At 34.0% G+C, this 19,863-nt stretch overlaps 2 protein-coding genes across 5 annotated transcripts; one reads left to right on the forward strand and one right to left on the reverse strand.

Annotated features, from left to right (window-relative positions):
• Positions 1 to 370: 370 nt before the first annotated feature.
• LOC109789558 (uncharacterized) lies at positions 371 to 1,563 on the forward strand. Its single transcript, XM_020348871.3, has 2 exons — positions 371 to 1,006; positions 1,128 to 1,563. Exons 1-2 carry the CDS (start codon positions 599 to 601, stop codon positions 1,131 to 1,133), a joined length of 414 nt encoding a protein of 137 aa, XP_020204460.1. The 5' UTR covers positions 371 to 598; the 3' UTR covers positions 1,134 to 1,563.
• A 2,614-nt stretch (positions 1,564 to 4,177) lies between these two features.
• Positions 4,178 to 17,614, reverse strand: LOC109795097 (autophagy 2). Of its 4 annotated transcripts, none has more exons than XM_083071130.1 (15): positions 17,170 to 17,599; positions 15,454 to 16,511; positions 14,735 to 14,883; positions 14,268 to 14,440; positions 10,950 to 14,105; positions 10,753 to 10,865; positions 10,206 to 10,422; positions 9,769 to 9,882; positions 9,121 to 9,228; positions 8,908 to 9,040; positions 7,324 to 7,526; positions 6,642 to 6,838; positions 6,299 to 6,553; positions 5,812 to 5,933; positions 4,178 to 4,780 (listed from the first exon to the last, which is right to left on the reverse strand). In XM_083071130.1, the coding sequence occupies exons 1-13, from the start codon at positions 17,374 to 17,376 to the stop codon at positions 6,484 to 6,486; spliced, it is 5,898 nt and encodes a 1,965-aa protein (XP_082927256.1). In that variant the 5' UTR covers positions 17,377 to 17,599; the 3' UTR covers positions 4,178 to 4,780; positions 5,812 to 5,933; positions 6,299 to 6,483. The 4 variants fall into 4 exon arrangements, with proteins under 4 accessions (XP_082927256.1, XP_082927257.1, XP_020210113.1 ...); XM_083071131.1 differs by having other exon boundaries at positions 4,178 to 4,806; XM_020354524.3 differs by lacking the exon at positions 4,178 to 4,780 and having other exon boundaries at positions 5,690 to 5,933; positions 6,299 to 6,393; positions 6,478 to 6,553; positions 17,170 to 17,600.
• Positions 17,615 to 19,863: the final 2,249 nt, after the last annotated feature.

Raw genomic sequence — 19,863 nt, forward strand, 5'->3', positions numbered from 1 at the left:
GCATGTATTTCGAGAGAAAATAAAATAACAGGAAAAGGAAAAGAAATAAATAAACTTTAAGAAGTGTATAAACAAGAAAAGGATAAAAAAAAAAAATATATATATATATATATATATATATATAATAAAGAATGATATGGTAAAAAGGTATTAATTGTATAATATTAAAAAGCTTTTCGATTGTAATTAGATGGTAAAGTTATTCACATTACAAAGGATAAGAATTCATATGAGAAAAAAAGTTAAACGAATAGATATGGATAATGACAAACATTTTTGCCCAATTGGTCAATAATATATCATTTGGAAAAAGAGTACACTCATATTCACAGGCAACAACTAAACAGTTAAAGGTGAAGACCCGCATTTCTAGCATAAAATGACAAATCTAAATAACATGTTATGTCCACTAAACACACACAGAGCATAGAATCCCCCTCATTATATATAAAAGGGCAAACATCTGCATGTGGAAACTAACCCTTCAGACTGAACGGCCACAGAAGATATAATATAACTATATAATTAAGTTTTGCCACATGAATATTGTCCATGCCCTATAATTAACCAGAAAGTTCTTAGTGTGTGAGCTTCAACCATGGACCCAAGAATCTCCTTCTCCTATGATTTTGTGGTTCCCCAACAGGCAATCAAGCATGAAAACATTTACAGAGAAGATCCCGTCTCTTCAGATTTTGAATTCTCTGTCAAGAACAATTCCATGATATCAGCAGATGAAGTCTTTTTCCAAGGTATGTTGTTGCCTCAGAAGAGTGATGACTGCTCCAAGAAGGTCACCTTAAGGGATGAGTTGCTTGTTAATGATGATGATGAGTTACCAAGATTACCAAAGGGTTCAAGCCGGTGGAAGGAGCGATTAGGACTCAGGAGGGTTTCATCTAATAAGAAAGATAAGAACAAGAATCATGGTTTTCATCAGAGAGTTGCTGATGAAAAAGGGTTTACTATTGGACAAGGAGACAAGACTGTTAGCAAAGACAATATGGTAAGTTTTTAACATCTCTTCTAAATCTTTGTTTACCTTTTTTACCACTTCATGTGATCTGTTACTTAATAGAAACTTTACATGTATACATTCGATCTTAATGAGTCCTTTCTTATCACAGGCCTAGGAATTGTTTTATGAAGGTGGTGTATAAGTTGTAGGGGCAAGTGAACTTTATAGGAGCATGCAGCATTCATTCTCAAGTAGGGGATGGTGGTTTCTACTAATATCTAAAGACATTAATTGTTAGAATTTTGGGCTGACTACTTTTTCAACAGTTAAGTTAAATTTAACCTAGTTAATTATTATGTTCCCCATCTTTGTAGTAGTAAAACGGTAGTACCTCGAGCATTTTTATCTTTGTACAAAAATTTGTAGTTGAAGAATTTCCATGAGTCTATGAGTGTTTTTCTGTGTAGTACATCAGGTAGTTGTGTTGTGACCCTTGTTCGATATATAGTGAATTGCTAGTTGTTATTATTATTAGTCCCTGTGTAGTTTGTCAAACATCTTATTCCCTTTATATATACTACTTTTCTAAGCAAGTTCTTTTGATATATTCTTGGCTTTAATTTGATTTTATCTGAGCGAGTTTCTTCCTGTCTTATTTTTTCTCTAATTGGGGGAGAGGGGTAAAGATAAACGACGAACTTAAGAGAAAAAAGCAACATCAAGAGGAAGAAAATGTTTGGATACAACTTCTAAACTTGTATAAGTTTAGAACGGTTTTTAAGAAATTCTCAACTAGAAAATACAAGCTAGTTGAAAGGCTTGTATTGTTCAAAAAACAATTGAACAAATAAAAACTGCCTTATATAAAAATTTGCAGCGGCAAAACAGAAACTAAAGGATTCCCCCGTAAACAATCCGCTTTTAATGTCCCATTTCTCCATTCAGTTCGTAACTCTTGTTCACACATTTTTGACAAAACTATATATACAAGGTTGCTAGTATAAGAATAACGACACATTACATATGGAAAAAACGAATAACAATTAACAAGTATTCATCTGGACTGATTTCACTAATTGGGTAAAGTTGGCAATGATCCCCTTGTTAGACCAAGAGTTCTTCAACATCTCAGACCTAAATATTGGAGTGCAATACTCTCTTGCAGTACAAAAGCCGAATATATATCACCCGATCTTGGATATTCTTAGAAAGAGTAAAACTGCTAATAAAGCCCACCATTAAAAATAATTGTTAATCATTAGATTTTATAAAGTAAAAAGTCGTATGTTAACGAAAATGTTTAATATATTAATAAAAAGACTTGACATATATTTTTCTCATTCAAAGAAAAAATTTCTTTCAAAATATACTTTAAGACTTAACATATTATTTCCTTGAAGTTAAAATTGATGTTTTATCGAAATAACCTGACATATAGTTGCAGTGTTTTGAACATAACATATCTTGGATTGTAGAAAATGAAACAATATGCCAAAATTTTATAGAAAAATTCATCTATTATTTTCACGAAGACGCCTTGGTTAAATTTCCACATTGTAGACACGGTTATTCTCATGAGCATGATGCATGCTTAGCCCTTTTTGTATGTGTTTTTTGTGTTAGGCTTTTTTTTTCTTACATTAGCCTCTTAGGTCCTCAGGTTTTTTTTCTTCGGAAGGTCCTTATTTTGGTACGACCACAACACCGAGGGAAACTCTAAAGAAAAGTGTAAGCACAAGGATAAGGATTAAGACGATTCACCTATTTTCCTTCTTTCCAATTTGAATATTTCTTCTATTAAGGTCTTTCTTTAGTTTATGGGACTGGAAAATGTCTTTGATATATTAATAATTTCAAAATATAATTAACTTTTTTCCTTTTCGCTAATGTATGAATTCCTTTTGGTTTGATTCTTATTGAGCATATATTCATATGAAATATGTATGATGGTTTACAAGTACTCCATGTGTTTGTCTATGTTAGTCACGTTACCATATTTGGAAATAGCAATAATGCAATCCAATAAACTTTTAAACAATATAATTGAGTGCTTATCTTTCATGTAAAATACTTTTTGGAATCTTGAAATATCTGTTAGGAATAAAGGTGGCTCAAACTTCTACTGAATTTATTTTATTCATTCATACTAAAATTTTGTGAACATGAATATGCATTAGACATTATCTCTAAAGTTAGTTTTTAGGAGTTAGCATATTAGTTTTTCACTTTAGTAGATAATGATTTGACTACTAAAAGATTACATCTTGACTTAGAACATTATCGCTGCTTGATATAAGAATAATGATTTATCTTTATATTATGAGACCAAAATCCTTTATTTTGTACATATTCTTACCCAATTCTAGAGTTCTCACTAAAAACATTAGGATATATATTGCTCTTTACATCATGCATTTCTTGTATAGAAACCCTAGACAAGGGTTATATAGTTGTACATCAATTGTGAGTTGCAATTGAATGGTTGATGTGATTCAAATTGGCCAAGATGTCTCTTGACTAGGTGGTCTCTTACCAACTAATTTGTTCAGCTTGCAGATTCGCCTATTTTTTGGAAAACCAAGAAACAGCATATAGTGTTTCGTTTTAGCTAAAGCAAAATATCACTTTATGACTACTACGACCTTTGAGATAAAATTGTTAAAAGGATTGATAAAATGTCTCGGATAATCATTCCAAGCCTATGAAGCTTTATTGTGACAACTAAACTACCATACACATTATTGCTAATCTAGTTTTTCATAAGCGTAATAAAAACATTGAAGTTGACCACCGTGATAGGTTTTTATATGGACCATAATTTTTAACCATCAGATTTATCTGACCCTAATAAATTATATTTACACTAACCATGCTAGATTATTTCTTCCCTCTCTCCAACTTCCCTCCAGCCCTCAGAATATGGCGTCAGCGGCAATAGTTGTGTCGAAGCAAACGATTTGTATACGCTATGACGTCTATACAATTGCCACCAAATCTACATCCAATTCTCTTTTCCACTTTCTTCATCTTTATCTCTCTTCATCATTTATGAGTTCTTGTTTACTTATTCAATTTGAACGCTTCTAACGCAAAGCAGAAGGTTAATTAGTGCACCCGTGAGGTGATAACTTCTATGAATTTTACCGTACAGCTTATATTTTAATAATTTTTTATATAAGTTTCTACTCTCTTTTTTTATACAAAATATGAAGAATACAATTACGAAAAAAACCCTAACAAAATTAAAATAGATCGAAAACGTAACTGTTAGAGATTGGGAGGCTGTTTTTATCAAATGAATCGGATCTTTTTTTCAAGGATCGATTGATCTGACTTTAGCCCTTCAATTTAAGTGTTAGCCATGCAATTTGGGAAAAAAGGGAAGTCATACAACACACATTTTGCATAAGGTGGTCAACGCAAAACAAAAGGGTGATTTCAATCAACTGCTCTGGACAAGAAAAGGTTGAACTCAGGGCTGCTTTGTGTTGTGCAGAACCAGTGCTTAATTGACCATTAATGCCCCTTTCACTTAACACTTAAATTTTGATAGAGCTGGTCATACCTTGTAATTTTCTTCCACTCAGTACGAACTATTTATTCAATGATGTATACTGCTCCTTCTGCTTATGTGGAACTTTCTATGGGAAACGGTCAATGACACGACCAGCGGAACCCAACAACAAAAAACCCAACTCAAAGGCTATCAACAACTTCCCTATAGGTCTTCTTCCCAAGAGTGCCCGACCTCCCTTTGACTGTTATGATGGTGTTCACTTTCGCCTCAACACGGCCCACAACTCATCCATCATGCTTTATGTTCTACAAAAAACAGACACACCCAATATCTTTATTGGGACGAAACACAGACAAATACGTAAATTCATTTATAACACCACTAAATTATAATTCTCAATATTTCTACCGATATTGGTAAATGGTAATTGATGGTACATCCATCCATGTACCACGACACACTACTTTAAAATGATATCTCACCGATATACTACTTAGCAAACCGCTTAATGTTAGAATTTCTCATTCAATTTTGGCATTTGAAATTGCAAGACAAGGTTATTGCTTTTTAGGACATTAATCCATCCACTTTCAAGTACACAATTCATCATTTGAGTCTCAATTCGAAGTGATACATTGCATCATTTTAAGAAGAAAAAAAAAAAAGACTGACAGTTTTACTTGTAATTTTAAATAAATATATATATATATCTATATATATACTGTTTATAAAATAAATAAAACATTAAAAAAATTTATTAAAAAGGAAAATTTTATCCTCCCAATTGTTTACTTTCAAAAAAGCCAAATCCGCATCTTGCATTAAAAATAATCAGAAACTTGCCTTACTATTACTAATACCACACTTCCAAACAGAATAAGTTCAACAAAGCACATCTATTCAGTAAACGCATTACTAGCAAATCATGATTTTCGTTGTAAAACCAAAATTCAAATGAGGCTTTCTAGTATGGTCGAGAGCCAACAAGTAATAGAAATCTGATATAAATAGTACCTATTCAGCATAAAGTTAAAAACTCGATTATTTTACACTAATCAGCGATTAGCAACAAATAAGTACTTCATTATTGTTATTACATGGGGAAAAAATTGCTGGCAATCATTGGCAACATATAGTTACTACATCATGGAGAGACTGCATTATCAACAGTTCTGGTACTAACCACAAAGTAAAATTAAAATATTAGACACTGCTGAGTATTAAACACGATACACTATTTACAACAAATAAAGGCAATATACATAAATATCAAGGTTTTCAAAGAATGATATTATATTATTATGTACATCTAACTAAACCAATGGGGTCATCATACCTACAATGACATCCGTTTGAATAAGAATATGATTAACAAGCACCATCCATATTTACAGTATATACAATTACTCTGAATCTCCGATAGAAAAGAATCAGCTGACTGGTTCTGTTACTGTACATCTGCAGCCAATGCACATATTCAGAAGTGGGAAATGAGACAAATTACACTTCAAGAATAAATAAGAACTCAATTTACAGCATAAGACAGACAAGTCACAGATCCTCAGATGATTTTATTACCCAAGTAATATTTCCAAAACAACGTTCAGGAATCAATGGTTATTGCCAAAAGGTATCGCACACATTTAACTAAAGTTGATACATGATGAGAATAATAGAAAAATGAAATGTTAGTTTGATAGCACCTATCATATCTAGCTACGAAACTCAAAATTAACAAGCCAAAGATTCTTTTTATATACTTAACTTCAATTGATAAAGTACATTTTTTCTTATCTTCTACTAGCAAAGGAGACCCAACTCACATGATAAACAGGAGACTGCCCGGCAAATTGAAAAAAGCTCTTCTGAATCTGCTTGATCAGGGAAGCGAGAGTATCAACTAGTCAATCTCATTAATCTGCATGGGGTTAAGAAAATATTTAATGTTGAAATTATGGCGTCATTTTAGTAAGAAGACATTAGAGTATGCCACTAATGGCACCATTAATCAGCCTTCTTCCCAGGGTTTTGTTGGACAATATTTCTCCATGGACTCCTTTTTACGTTCGGGATCAAGGCTGCAATTGCAGAAAATGCAAGGAGTTACTGAAACAAGAAATTGTCCACAGAATAATCATTTAAAATCAAGTCAGCTTTATCACAGACCTGTTTCTGAATCCAAGAAGAGCATAGTGTACAGCACTTGCACAAGCCGAAGCAGGAGCAATGGCAGCAGCAGGAACTGCTCGGACAGCAGAAGCCAAGGCAGGTCCTGCACCTGAACCACGCTGGAATTTTTTCAAGGGGTTCTGAACCAACACAGCAGCAGATTTTCCCAGGCCATCACTGAGACTCTCCACAGCCTGTATAATCAAGAAAAATAACCTTAACAAAATCAAGGAAAAAATTACAAAACACAATGAACTTCTGTTATTATCCAAGCATCCGCCCATGTTCCCCAATTCCTTGTGTCCAACGGAATGAGTAATTAAATTTAAACATACATTATGTGATGCAAACAACTTATCCAAATGGTTTCAACAAATCAAATGATATTTATAGTTATACAAATAAATTTAGTACAAATTTTATAGTAGTTAGTGTACTAAAATTATGACAAGTATTTTCAACTTACATAGCATTTTTATATTATATTATAATGGGACTTGAGTTTCTCATAAATTTATTAATGCACATAAGTATTTGTGTGTTACATGCAACTCCAGATTACTCCTATGTTGTATTTATTTATGGAAGCCTTGTTTTTTTTCAGCCCTTTCATGTCAAGCATGCATTTAAGAAGTCAACATAAAGCTACATATCATTCTCAATATGTTTGACACTTCACCTGTTGAATTCCTTCTTGGGCATCTTTAGGTTGATTAGATCGAACACCTGTTTTTGATTTGTCTTTTACAGGCAGAGGAACTGGAGAAGGTAGGCTTGCAAGAATATATTCTGCTTGGAGCAGAATGTCATGGGCTCCAGCAGCTAGATGAACTCCAAGTCCAACAGCCTCAAGAGAAATGCTTCGAAGAAATGCAATTGTACCTACAATGATTTTAGAACATTACAATGAAAAACTGATCAAGAGTGGGCAAATTAACATAAGAATTTAGCAGTCAAGAAAATAAAACAGACAAATTCAAATGGTAGTTTTTCATAATATTGAGTTATGGAAGCTTCAGAAGTGCCAACAAAAGGAATAACACAACAGAATTTGTATCCGAGTTGTCACAAGTGGCAGCTAGACACCACTATTTTACACGTGAAAAAACTCTTCACTAGCCACTAAAGGGCCTAACATCCCTTGCAACCCCAAAGCAAGATTTTAAAAATAAAATAAAAACGAGTAAATTTTGTGGATTATTAATCAAGAAAAAAGGGGTTTTTAGTAAAAATACTTATAGTCAGTAACAACTAATCAACTAGTTGACAATGTGCAAAGAGTGGTTAATGGGTAGCTTCTTATTATCTTATTAATCAAAAGCTGAACTTTAAACTCCTTAAATTGTAAAGCAAAAGCTGTTTCTGATACAACCCAAGCAATCAGCAAATCCTATTGCAATTTAAGAATGTCTACCACAATCTTATAATGTAACTTAAAATATAATAAATACGTAAATTAGCCATTAGCCATAGTTAAATAACAAATTCCAAAGAATCAACTAATCCCTAATTCCAAGACTAGGGATATGCATCAATCATTATTCAAAACTAATGGAAACCAGGATACAGTGTTTCATCCAGCTATATCATTCACTCCATGTAGCTGACACTATAAGAAGTAATGTTCATATTAAATTCAATGATAGAAGTTGTCGTAGACAAATGAAGATAACAGTTTCATCAAGAAATAAAGTGATTGCTAAAAATATCAAATCAAATTAGGATAAAATTGCAAGGTATGGGTCTTGAGTCCAACATTGAATAGTAATTCTAGTATGGGGATTATAAGGCCCAAGGTTCTCTAACTACTTTGGCTAGCTTTTGCGGCATGGTTCTCCCAAGGTTATTATCAATTGGTATCAGAGCTCTACACCATGTCTCTCAGTTGCAATTGAGCTTTGCAGAGCATTGCAGTGTTCACTCAGGATATAGTCAAATAAGGCTGGTACACAAGCAGCTCACATGGGCACCGGGACAGCAGCACGTGATGGGGTGTTAGGATTCAATTGCAATATATGAGATTGGTGCCCCACATTGGAAGTATGGGATTCTGCAGTGGGGTTTACAAAAGACTTTGGGCTCTCCAACTACAACAGCTAACACTTATGATTTGGTTTCAGAAATGTTTATCATTACCAACAGATATCTCACATAAATATTTTGATAAAGTTCTGCTGTTATTGCTGTTATTTTTTATTATCTCATTCATAAAACTAATTATCCAGGTAAAACTAGCTAAGAAATACCTATCAATCCAACCTACCTCTCTGCACACCCTTGAGAACTCTCCGCTCCTTCTTGTAGCTCTCCACTGGCGATGAAACCAGCTTAGCAGCACCAGCCCCAACTGCAATCAATGACCGTACAGTGGGAAGCCCCCGCAGTATTTTATGAATCTACATATTGAAAATTATAAATGATGAGAACAAAAAAGTAATCCTGACATTTCCATGCAACATAATCCCAGTTAGCATACCTGCTTATGAGATATATCTTCCAACCATTCCCCTACAGCAGTTTCACAAACACTGGCCCAACCATAGATGCCAGAAGCATGAACATGTTTCAGGTTAAGCTCAACCCCCTGGGCCAACACACAAACATCTCAACATAGAATTCCAATTAACATATCCCAAGGAATTATTTAATATTTAAGTTTCACTTTTAGCACCAAATAATTTATTTTCAAATTAATTACTGCAATTAAAAATGGTCAAAATTTTCAGTATATGAATTTCAGAGTATACAACCAGGAGTGGTGTTGCGACAGCATATAAAATCCTTATATCTGAGTAGACATACACATCAAGCACAGTTCAAATAAAAATGATCTATTTAAAAAATGTGGAAAAAAAATAAGGAAACAGAGTTTCCAGTTACATTCTTATAAAAACAACACCTATTTGTCACTTGTACTCACCCCACTAATATACAGTTTAGAACACTGAGCCCATCAAGTGATAATATGGGTAATTAGAAAACTATAATAAGATCTAAAAGTAAAAGAGGACAACCTGAGGCCATAAAACTCCCACCATGCAGGGTCCATGGAAGGTGGACTCGGTTTTTATCTAAATAAAAAATAAGAAAGAAAATAAATCAAGAATTAAAGAGGAAAATTTACCTTCCAAGGGACAAGATTTACAAGTTCTACATACTTTCCATGTCTTAATGCTGCTAGATCTACATGATTTGGACTGTAATCCACACGCACAAGAATAGGCCATATATCAAGCTTCTGAAACCAAAATTAATATATGAATACATCAATATGACCAGCTACAGAAAATCTTATCAAATTAACATGAATAGAGTTTAAGACGAGGATTTGATCATATGTGCTTGACTCTAGCCAAAACACAATGACAATATAGATGGGAGCAACAGCTCAATTGAATACAACATTTCTTCACCAATCTGCAGAAACCGGATTAAATGGAATAATAATTGGAATTTCCATATTTCTTTACATACTTCATGGTGCAATACAGAACACTGTATGGTCCAAAAATATAGCAAAACAAGAAATTATAAATTTAATCATTATAGAAAACCACTTGCCTGGAAGTAAGGAAGCAATGCCTCTTGTGCAATTGAATGAAAAGCGAGATCTTTACTCTTCTGAGTCTTCTCAGGCAATGATTTTGAACCCTCCAAATCTTGCCAACTATTAGGAAACTGTTCCTTAGATGTGTTTTTTCTCCCAAAGAAATTAACAAGAAAATCGAGCTGGAATTGATGTAGATGTAACAGCATAGGTAAAAAAGCAATATTTAACCTGAAAAGGAGAAAAAAAACACTTAATGTATGAGGTGCTTCATACTTACTTTTTCCTATATATTTATTTAAAATTTAGGGAATGTTGTCATCAACTGCACTTCAGTTGCAAAGAAACACAAGATTTAGGATATCTAATATCTATAAAATGAAAATTGTAATAACACAAATAGATAGCTATAAGTCTCTAACTACTTGAAGAAAGTTGAAGCAATTCTCAAACCAGTCAGCCTATTTTCAGTCACAAGTCAAGACTAATGATGAGGTTTACAAAGGAATAGATTATTCCATGATCTACAAAAACAGTTAGAATGTTATTATAACACATTACCTGTACTCCTCAAGAGGAGTAAGAGGATCTGGTCTCACTGCCTCCAAGTCCAATTTAAATGCTTTTGAATAAGATTCCCTAGGATGACCTTTTGAGTGATAATATCCAAGTACCTTCCAATTCAAAAGTAGAAATATCAAAACCTAGAACTTTTGATGTGAAGTCGTATATATAAACAATTAAACTTTCAAAATTACCAGTATCCAAGGTGCATCTTGGCTTCTGTCGTACAGATAAAAATCTTGAACAGACACAGACATCTTAGATACACGTAGTCCACCAACTGGAAATATATCATACTGAAATTTCATCCCAGACAATGCAAGTTCCAAGCAAACAGATGTGTCTCGCTCAGAATGCCGTCCATTTTTCTCTGAGTCAGGCCAGTCAGAACCCCCATACATTTTCCACCTTATATCAATTTTCTTAAGAATTAGACGTCCACAAGTCTCACCGTGTGACGAACTATCATCAAATGGACGCATGCTACCATGATGATCTACAGCATTTATTGGTCCAGCTTGCTTGCTTTCCTCCGAAATGTGGTTTTCTAATACTTTTAAAGAGGTGCCTCCATACCATCCACCGCTTCCTCTTTCAATCTCCCTATGTTCCACATTCCTCAGTTTGTGTCTAGAAAGCTCATCAGAATGTCTACCTAAAGATAGCTCTGACAGAGGGCGCAAGTCAGACAAACAATAGCTTTCTATAATCTCTGGGAAGCAACCCTCTTGCAGAAATGAAGTGTGACTACCCTCAGTCAAAGTTAATTCATGAGAGAGAACTTCAGGCTCATCCAAATTCATCTGACCAACCTCAATTAAGCTTCCATCAAGTGGCATGCAAAATCCTGATTCAAAAGAAGATTGGCTGGTACTATTGTTATTTACTTGAAATGCATCTTCACATATTCCATCCATTAAGCCAGCTACACGAGATCCATCCATCAAAAATGCTTGAGGGGAGCACTGTTCAGAAATTGCAGACATCGAATCACAACTGAGATTCTTACTTTCATTTTTAAGTTCATTAATTTGCTGTGCCTGTTGAACATTCTCCCACCTATTCTGCAAATGCACAAGAGATTCCTCAACATCAGGCGCAAATAATTGCTGAAGTTGTGCGGCCAGAAGAATCAGAGCAGCAGTTGTATCATAGCATGTTTCCACATAAAGGTGAGATTTAGACAATTCCAGTTCCCAAAGTAGACCACTAGCACAGTTTGTTTTCAGAATAGCCTCCATAAAAGCCTCCTGAGCAACTTTAACATAACCAGTCTCTTGAAGATGATCAACACTATAAATGCCAGAGAGAGAATTCAGTTCTGACATTAAATGAAGCAGAAGCCCCAGGTCATGCACTCTGATATGGAAAACACTTTCAACTGCTTCTTCCGAAGATGAATTTGAAAGAGTTAAGCTGGATGCAGCCAACAAACAGGAAACACATTGTTCACTCTTATCTTCTTTTATAGAAGAAAAGCCAGACTCTGAATCATGTTCACTGGGAACTACAAGATTCTTCATATAAGGCTCATAACTCAAAGCAATATCAATCAAGCTGAGAACAAAAGAAGTCATGTAAGAGAGATTCTGTTCTTTCTTTGAAATACCAGTATCACATTCATCTTTAGTATTAGAAGCAGGCATACGGAAAAATGATGATATTGCATCAATCCAATCCAACCGACCACCTACAGCAATAACTGTACCACAACTGACAGTTATAGATGTAATATTATGGGAAATCTCTGGGTCAGAAAGATACATGATATCAGAACCAGCACATTTGAATGATAATGCATTGGAACCTCCTCCATCACCTCGCTTCACAGAGGAGTTGCTACAAGTAATTAGAAGAAACTCGTGATCAGGAACTCCAGTGACAATCCCCCACAACTTGCCTTCACCATGACTTATTCGGAAGAAACTCGCAGCCTTAAGACCACCAGTATTAGTGACAGACAGCATCTCAAACTTCTGAACTTTCAGCCTGAATTGATGCCACACTCCAGGAAGTTCACTCTTGATCACTGAACTTTTGATACTCTCAGATGTATCCCTGTTAATAAGAATTTCTACAGAATCACATTCCAAAAATATTGATGATTGTGAGACAGTAGATTCCTTCTCAACATTGGCTTCCTTAGAAGTTACACATGTCAATGCATTCAGTATCTGATGTAAAAGGTGATGTAAGCCTTTATATTGAGAATCAATCATATTAATCACAACTTGAGATAGATGGACATGCATGAGAAATGATGAGCTTAGAATCATCTCTTGTTGAGTTTGAGATTTCCAATCTTCCAGATCTTTCACCATTGATGCAGACGCAAACTCATACCCACTTCCTCTAATATCGTCTTTGCCCCTAGCTTGCTCTGAATTAGCAAATAACCTGGCTTTCTTAGCAATCCAAGGACCAGTCACTTGACCCCCCTGCCAAACAACACGAACAACAGAGAAACAGCCCCTCCTATGAAAAATAGAAAAGAAGCAGCTAGCAGAAAATTTCTCATTCTGCATATCATACGAAATCATTTGACCATTCTCATTACTTGATGTGATCAAGTAGACATCAAGATCACAGAAACACAATTGAAGAGATTGAGCAGCTACCAAAGGAAATCTTTTCTTCGAACTTGCAGTTGATGTTTGACTATAATCTGGACTGCAACCCTTGTTCAAAGGTGATGATGAAGTAAAATCAAGAGCAATGAACTGTTCCCAGGAAAATGAATTTGCATGAACCTCATCCATTCCAAAAGGAAAACACAGTATTACTCTTGCATTAGAAAGTGATATATCACAATGCAAACATTCTGCTGTGGAGAAAGATGTCACACAGGGACTAGAACCTTCATTCAAATCACTTTGAGGTGATCCATACTTGTTATCTGAAGCTTCAGACAGAATTTCCTTTTCTTTATTAAGCATTTTAAGTGAACTTTCAACTTCCTTTAGCAGATTCATGAGCACATTTATTAAAGAAAAGATTACCCAGAAAATAAAGGGGGGCAAATTCAGTGAGAATGATGTCATCCCTGTCAGACAACCATCTGATGGACTAGATTGTGTTGAAAATTTGCAACTTGTGACACCAGAAGTTCTAAACAATGTAACTTTCAACAAGAAATCATCATTTCCAAACAAGGAATCTGTTGCAACTGACCCAATTAATGAATGTGAATCTACATTGTCAGAGGTAGCCGAAGGGATAGCATCAAGAACCTTAGCTTGTAGGTGTTGAACCAAAGCACTTTGATTTTTAGCATCAATTCCAATGTTCAAGAAATTAGCAACTTCTACATGCTTCACATTTCCATCAAGAGTCATACCTTGAGGGCATATCTATTGAAATTACAATGCAATTAAGGTTAGAGTGAAAGATTTTATTCAAAAACAAGTAGCAGAGAGCAGATAAAGGTAGATAGGTCTCCCAAAGCAAGCATGGAGACATGGGTAAAGAAAATCCAAGGGGGGTTCGGGGAGAAAGCATGGAAGCAAAATTACCTGCAAAGCAATAACAATGTCATTGCACTCTACACCAAGATAATCAATTTGTAATCCAACCTTCTGACCAATTTCAGGTTCAGAATAATGATTCTGTTCATCATCACAGAAGGACAAAACAACAGATATTCCGGCAAAAGTTGCCCTGAGATTGGTTTCCATATGTTGCTGTTCTGTTTATTAATATCAGTAAAAAAAAGTTAGTATTTAGTAACAAACAATCAAAAGGAAACAGTATATTTTTGCATCCTTATTTGTTCAGCATAAACATTAGAAACAGTAGTCTCTTGTATATTTGCCTGTTAACAGTAACACCCGCAAAAAGATGCAATAATATGCAAGAGTAAACTGTATATAAAAAGTTTAAGCCAGATGCAGAAAATAATGAAAAAGCAAAGTGCAAACACATTGAGGATATAAAGTTTCCATAACAACAACTACAAGTAATAATTTGAGAAGTCAAGTACCAGGTGGAATATGCAAAGATCCAGAAGCAAGGGTAGAAGCAGCAGTAATAGCACTAAAAACTGAATATGTCCAATTCCACATTCCACTGCCCCCTAAAGCTGATTGAGAATTTCTCATTCCATCAAAACATTCAAAAAACTGGTCCACACTGCAGGAATCCCCATAATTGGTTATCAACAGCAGCAGAGTCAATAAATGTAGGAAAGACATAAAATGCTAAAATTTAGCTATCAAGTGATATATGGTTACATTGCAAACATTAAGTAAAATTGCACAACATGCACAAATTAGTGAAATTACCTGAGAATAATCATAAAGATTAATTGGCAACACAGTGATCACAGATTATACAAACATTTCAAAGTTTTTAGACTCGTTTGTAACTCATGCAACCAGTACAGATATTTGAATGCTAGAAAAATTTCAAAATTTCAAACTGTAGAGTTTCTTTTTCTCTTTGGGATTGGAGGATCAATTGATGACAAAATGATCAATTTGGAAGTAGAATAGGAATTTTTACCATTCAATAACATGGAGTAAAAGGGAAAATTTTAATTATGAGATTGTCAGGGGAAGTTAATTAGTCAAACACTCAAACTTGATAAGATATTCAGAATTCTCAGTCATGGTCTCCAGAGGGACTGCCGACTGCAATTTTTTTCTACTACATGCTCCCGTAACTATGAGAACATTTAAAAGGGTAAAAAGAAGGACCTACCTTGCCCCAAAATCAAGTTCTTGAATTCTGTCCTTATGATTTATGTGAGTAGACAACGGCACCCAATCTGATATAAGATGAGCCACATGAAGTAAATCTTCATCAAGGCTTTCAGGTTGGTTCAAAGAAGTGTAATCAGCTGGCAAACTACCATTAGAAGTTATCATTTTACTGGTAGCATTGGTAATAGAAACTGAAGTTGATGAATGACACGTTGATGTAGAATTCAATTGTGTACATCCTATTGAGCTGTCATTTGTGCAATGTTTTCCATTCTTGTTCAGACTCTTGAGAGTTTCCCATGACTGCAATAACCATTTAATTGTGCTAGGTTGAAATCTTAACACCATGGGACCAACACAAACATCAGCATCCACCTTGCAAACGTCCAAAGAACCATTCTTCCAAGGAATACTTAGTTTTATATTGCCATTAATTCCACCTTGGTTCCCAGTCATGACTGGACAAGTTGTTATATTTGACCCCAAAACAGGTTCACCACATCCTGCTCCTGATTCATTATCTATTTTGAGAATCTCAATAACTGCTCCATTAAACTTTACAAAGCTTGTTAAACAGCTTATTCCAAGGACATCAACATTTGAATCAGCATCCTCAGACAGACTAGTACCACATTGTATTTCAGAAATCTGAAGAACTAAGGTATGACGAGAATGTGTTTTATTTTCTTCGTTATCTAAGGATGGATCAAACGCGACAATTGCATTTGTTACTTTAACATGGAAGCTTGTGAGCAACCACTTTATCATCTTTGCAATAGTTTTCACACCTTCATGAACATCCATTGAAGTCGACTTCACACCATCATCTCCTGTTTCATGCTCAGTCCTAATTGAGTTGTATTTGTGGGGATGACTATCGCTATTGTCCAAGCCACAAGTCTCATCTTCACCATTAGAGATTTTACTGGTACACGGAGAAACAACTAGTTCAAGCCCATTCACTTCAACCTCACAACCTTTACCACTCCAAGGCATTTTAATCAACAGGTAGCCAATTGAACCTTCTTTAACCATTAAGGATGATTTCTTGAGAAACTGTTAAACATAAGCAAAGGAAAGCAATAAGCTAATGAAAAAGTAAATAAAATAAATACTCTGGGCAATTTTTAACCAAAGCAAAATAATCTTAAGAATTTAGTTCGTGATAAAACTTACAACCCTACATTAAGAATTCACATTTTTCTTATAACAAGCATCATTTGACAAACTTGGTCCTTATGAGAGGTGATGCGTGTGTGTAAGGAGCATATCAAGTCACGGCACTATATTATCGCAAGAGATTGGCAAAAAGGCGTTCTTTGAACTGTGAGGCCTGCCCTGACCCTAGTAGCTCCAGGAACCAACTCACCTACCTAAACTGCTATTTAACAACCAAAAAAATAAACAGAGATTGGCAGAACCAAACTTGACCATTCAATTTCACCTATCTGACCAAAATTAGAAGTTACCAAGACCATGAGACTACATATCCTAACCTTACACAAGTGTATACTTTCATTTCATTTATTCACATCGGCAACTCATGTCAAAGAATCATCAACCTTCGACAAATATGAAGAAGAAACAGATATAACATCTCACTCTATCCACTAATATCAACAGCAGCAGTGCCTTGTCATGCGAATTTCCAAACAGGGAACAAAATTGAGAAGAAGAAAAAAAGAAAAAGAAAAAAAGCGAAGATTAGTATTACCTTGGCGTTGATGAAGTCGACGTTGAGAGCCAGATCGGTGAGCTGAATAGTGCCCTGGGAGAGCTGAACATCGAGCTGGTCGAGGTCGATGTCGCCGAGGATGAACTGGCCCAATTTCTTCTTGAGGAAGAACTTGCAAACCCTCTTGAGGGCCAAGCGCGAGAACGCGGCCTCCGCCGATTTGGCAATGTTCCGCCACGGGAACATGGTTGCCGGAAAGGGAATTAGGGTTGGCGGCGGAAATCGGGAGATATTAGGAGCGGCGAAATCGGAGGAGGGAGGATTGTTGAGATGTTTGGGGGTGGCGGCGACGAACCATAAAGCTCCATAAGATGGCACGCAACCACGAAATTGTAGGATGAATAGGAACGATGGTTTTAAATTACAAACGAGACTCTACCGTAGCCTTTTTCGTCTTTTCCTCCCCTTTTTCGCCTCATCTGCTTTCTGTTTTTCCCCCCTCCTCCATGCAATTTTACTTTACCCCCTTTCAAAAATCAGTTTCTTTTCTCTATAAAATATTGTTAACAACTAACCTGTCTCTTAAATACTTCTGAATTAATAAATCATCTAGAAAAAAGTTAATAAATAAATAATGTAAAATATATAAGTTATGTTTTATAATTATGATAAATAATTATATAATAATATAAATTTTTAAAATAAATTAGTATATTTTATAAAGGTTAAATGTTTGTTATATATATCCAAAATTTATAATAAGTTATATATAAAAAATAAATAGTATATCTAATCATATAAATTATATTATATTTAAAATTTGTATAAATATATATTTTAAACAAATAAATTATATTTTAAATTTATGATAACTAATTTATATTCTGACACAAGATTCTTTTTAATTATTGATAATCTACTTTTAAAATATTAAAAATTAATTTAAAATATGATAGATATAAATTGAAATAAATGAGAAGTTAAAAAATAAGAATAAAATTTTATTATAAAAATTATAAAAATAAAACCATCTCATTAAATCGTTACATTGGTTATATCCTTGTTAGTGAAAACATCACATTAAACTCGATTGATGTTATATAATTGTTTCAATTTGTCATTTTCTAGTATATTATTGGTGATCTGAGGGACTAAAATAATATTTTTAAACATTACATGGACTAAAAATAATATTTTTAAATTTGAGGGACAAAAAATAAATTTATCTTATATTTGAGATACTAAAGACATATTTAATCTTTATAATAATCATCATTATTTTTAATTATATTTTAAATTAGACTTAATTGTATTTTTATCCCTTAAGTATTGCAATTGTGATATTTTAGTCTTCAACTAATTGAGCAATTTTAGTCTCTTAAGTATTATAATTGTACAATTTAACTCTCATTAAAAATCTAATAATTTATAGTATGTTATATATATATATATATAGAGAGAGAGAGGGGGGGGGGAGAGGGAGAGAGAGACACACACACACTACATATATATAATGTTTTAAAATTGCACAGTAGTTAACCTGTTTAACCTATTTAAATTGTATATATCATAATTTTCATTCATATATCAAATGATATATTTTATTATTACTAAATAAATACATTTATATATATATGATAATATTAATATACTTTTACAAAAAAAAATTAAATATATTAGAGAAGATAAATATTGTAATAATGTGTTTTGAGTTGTGTGCTTTTTAAATACTGCATGTCATATGATGTTTTGTGTTGATATGATGTTTTTGGTGTTTTTAGAACTCTAAAAATTTTAAAATTCTTAAGAGTTTAGTTGTTCAAAGGTGTTTTGTATTGAGATCAAAGTTGACCAAAAATGAAGAAAGTTTTCTAAGAACTTGAACAACATAAGTTTATTTTTTAGAGTTTTAGAGAGCTTTTTAGGGAGATAAGCTCTAAAGCCAAATAAGTTCTTATGAAATTCTTGTTTGATGGAGTTGTTGAGTTTTTAATTGGATTATGAGTTGAATGTTGTTAGAATCTTTGAGATTTGCAATAGTGTGGATTGACTTCGGAATGGGTTGCATTTTGAAATTAGAGTTTTGATGTTATCTTGAATGCATTGTGTAAAAGTGGATAATCTTGATACTTTGATGGTTGCATGTGTTGTTTTTGGTTGGAAATATTGTAGCATTGTGAGTCTTGTAGAATTATTATTGTTTTTAAATTATATGTTGTTATGGTTAATAAGTTTTTTATTGTTGAGAAACTCTTGAGTTAACCAATTTCTCGTGAGTTTTATGTTAGTTGAAGGTTTCTCTAGGTAGAGGTCTAGTTTAACCTTGAGATAAGGAGCATATAAGGTCTCTGTTTATAATTGAGCTTCATACGTTTCGTTTTTCAAAAATATTAGAGAGAACCCTAGAGAGAGAATCACTAAGTTCTAATTTCTTCTTCTTCTAGGCTCCTTGGACCACTAAGATTTGTTGCAGAGTGTTGGTTCACATCCTTGAAGTTGAGTCTTTTTCTTGTTGAAGAGTGTGAAGCTTGTCTTCCTTTCTCTTCTTCTACCTTGGAGTAGCTCAAAGTCCTTCTCTAGTTTCACTTCATTTCAAGGTAAGGGAAGCTAAAATTATTGTTTGATGGAGTTATTGAGTTGCTAGTTGGATTATGAGCTAAATGTTGTTAGAATATTTGAGATTTGAAGTTGTTTGGATTGACTTTGGAGTGGGTTGCATGTTGAAATTGGGGT

This window comes from Cajanus cajan, chromosome 3 (assembly GCF_000230855.2).
Source record: "Cajanus cajan strain Asha chromosome 3, NIPB_CcT2T_4, whole genome shotgun sequence".
Classification (NCBI taxonomy): Eukaryota; Viridiplantae; Streptophyta; class Magnoliopsida; order Fabales; family Fabaceae; genus Cajanus; species Cajanus cajan.

Excerpts from the sequence above, each read along its gene's own strand:
- LOC109795097 (XM_083071130.1), bottom strand. The coding sequence starts at position 17,376 with ATGTTCCCGTGGCGGAACATTGCCAAATCGGCGGAGGCCGCGTTCTCG. Across the intron at positions 14,441-14,734 it reads ATCTTTGCATATTCCACCTG|AACAGCAACATATGGAAACC; the intron begins GTACTTGACTTC and ends ATTAATAAACAG. Across the intron at positions 14,106-14,267 it reads ACATTGTTATTGCTTTGCAG|ATATGCCCTCAAGGTATGAC; the intron begins GTAATTTTGCTT and ends TAATTTCAATAG.
- LOC109789558 (XM_020348871.3), top strand. The coding sequence starts at position 599 with ATGGACCCAAGAATCTCCTTCTCCTATGATTTTGTGGTTCCCCAACAG.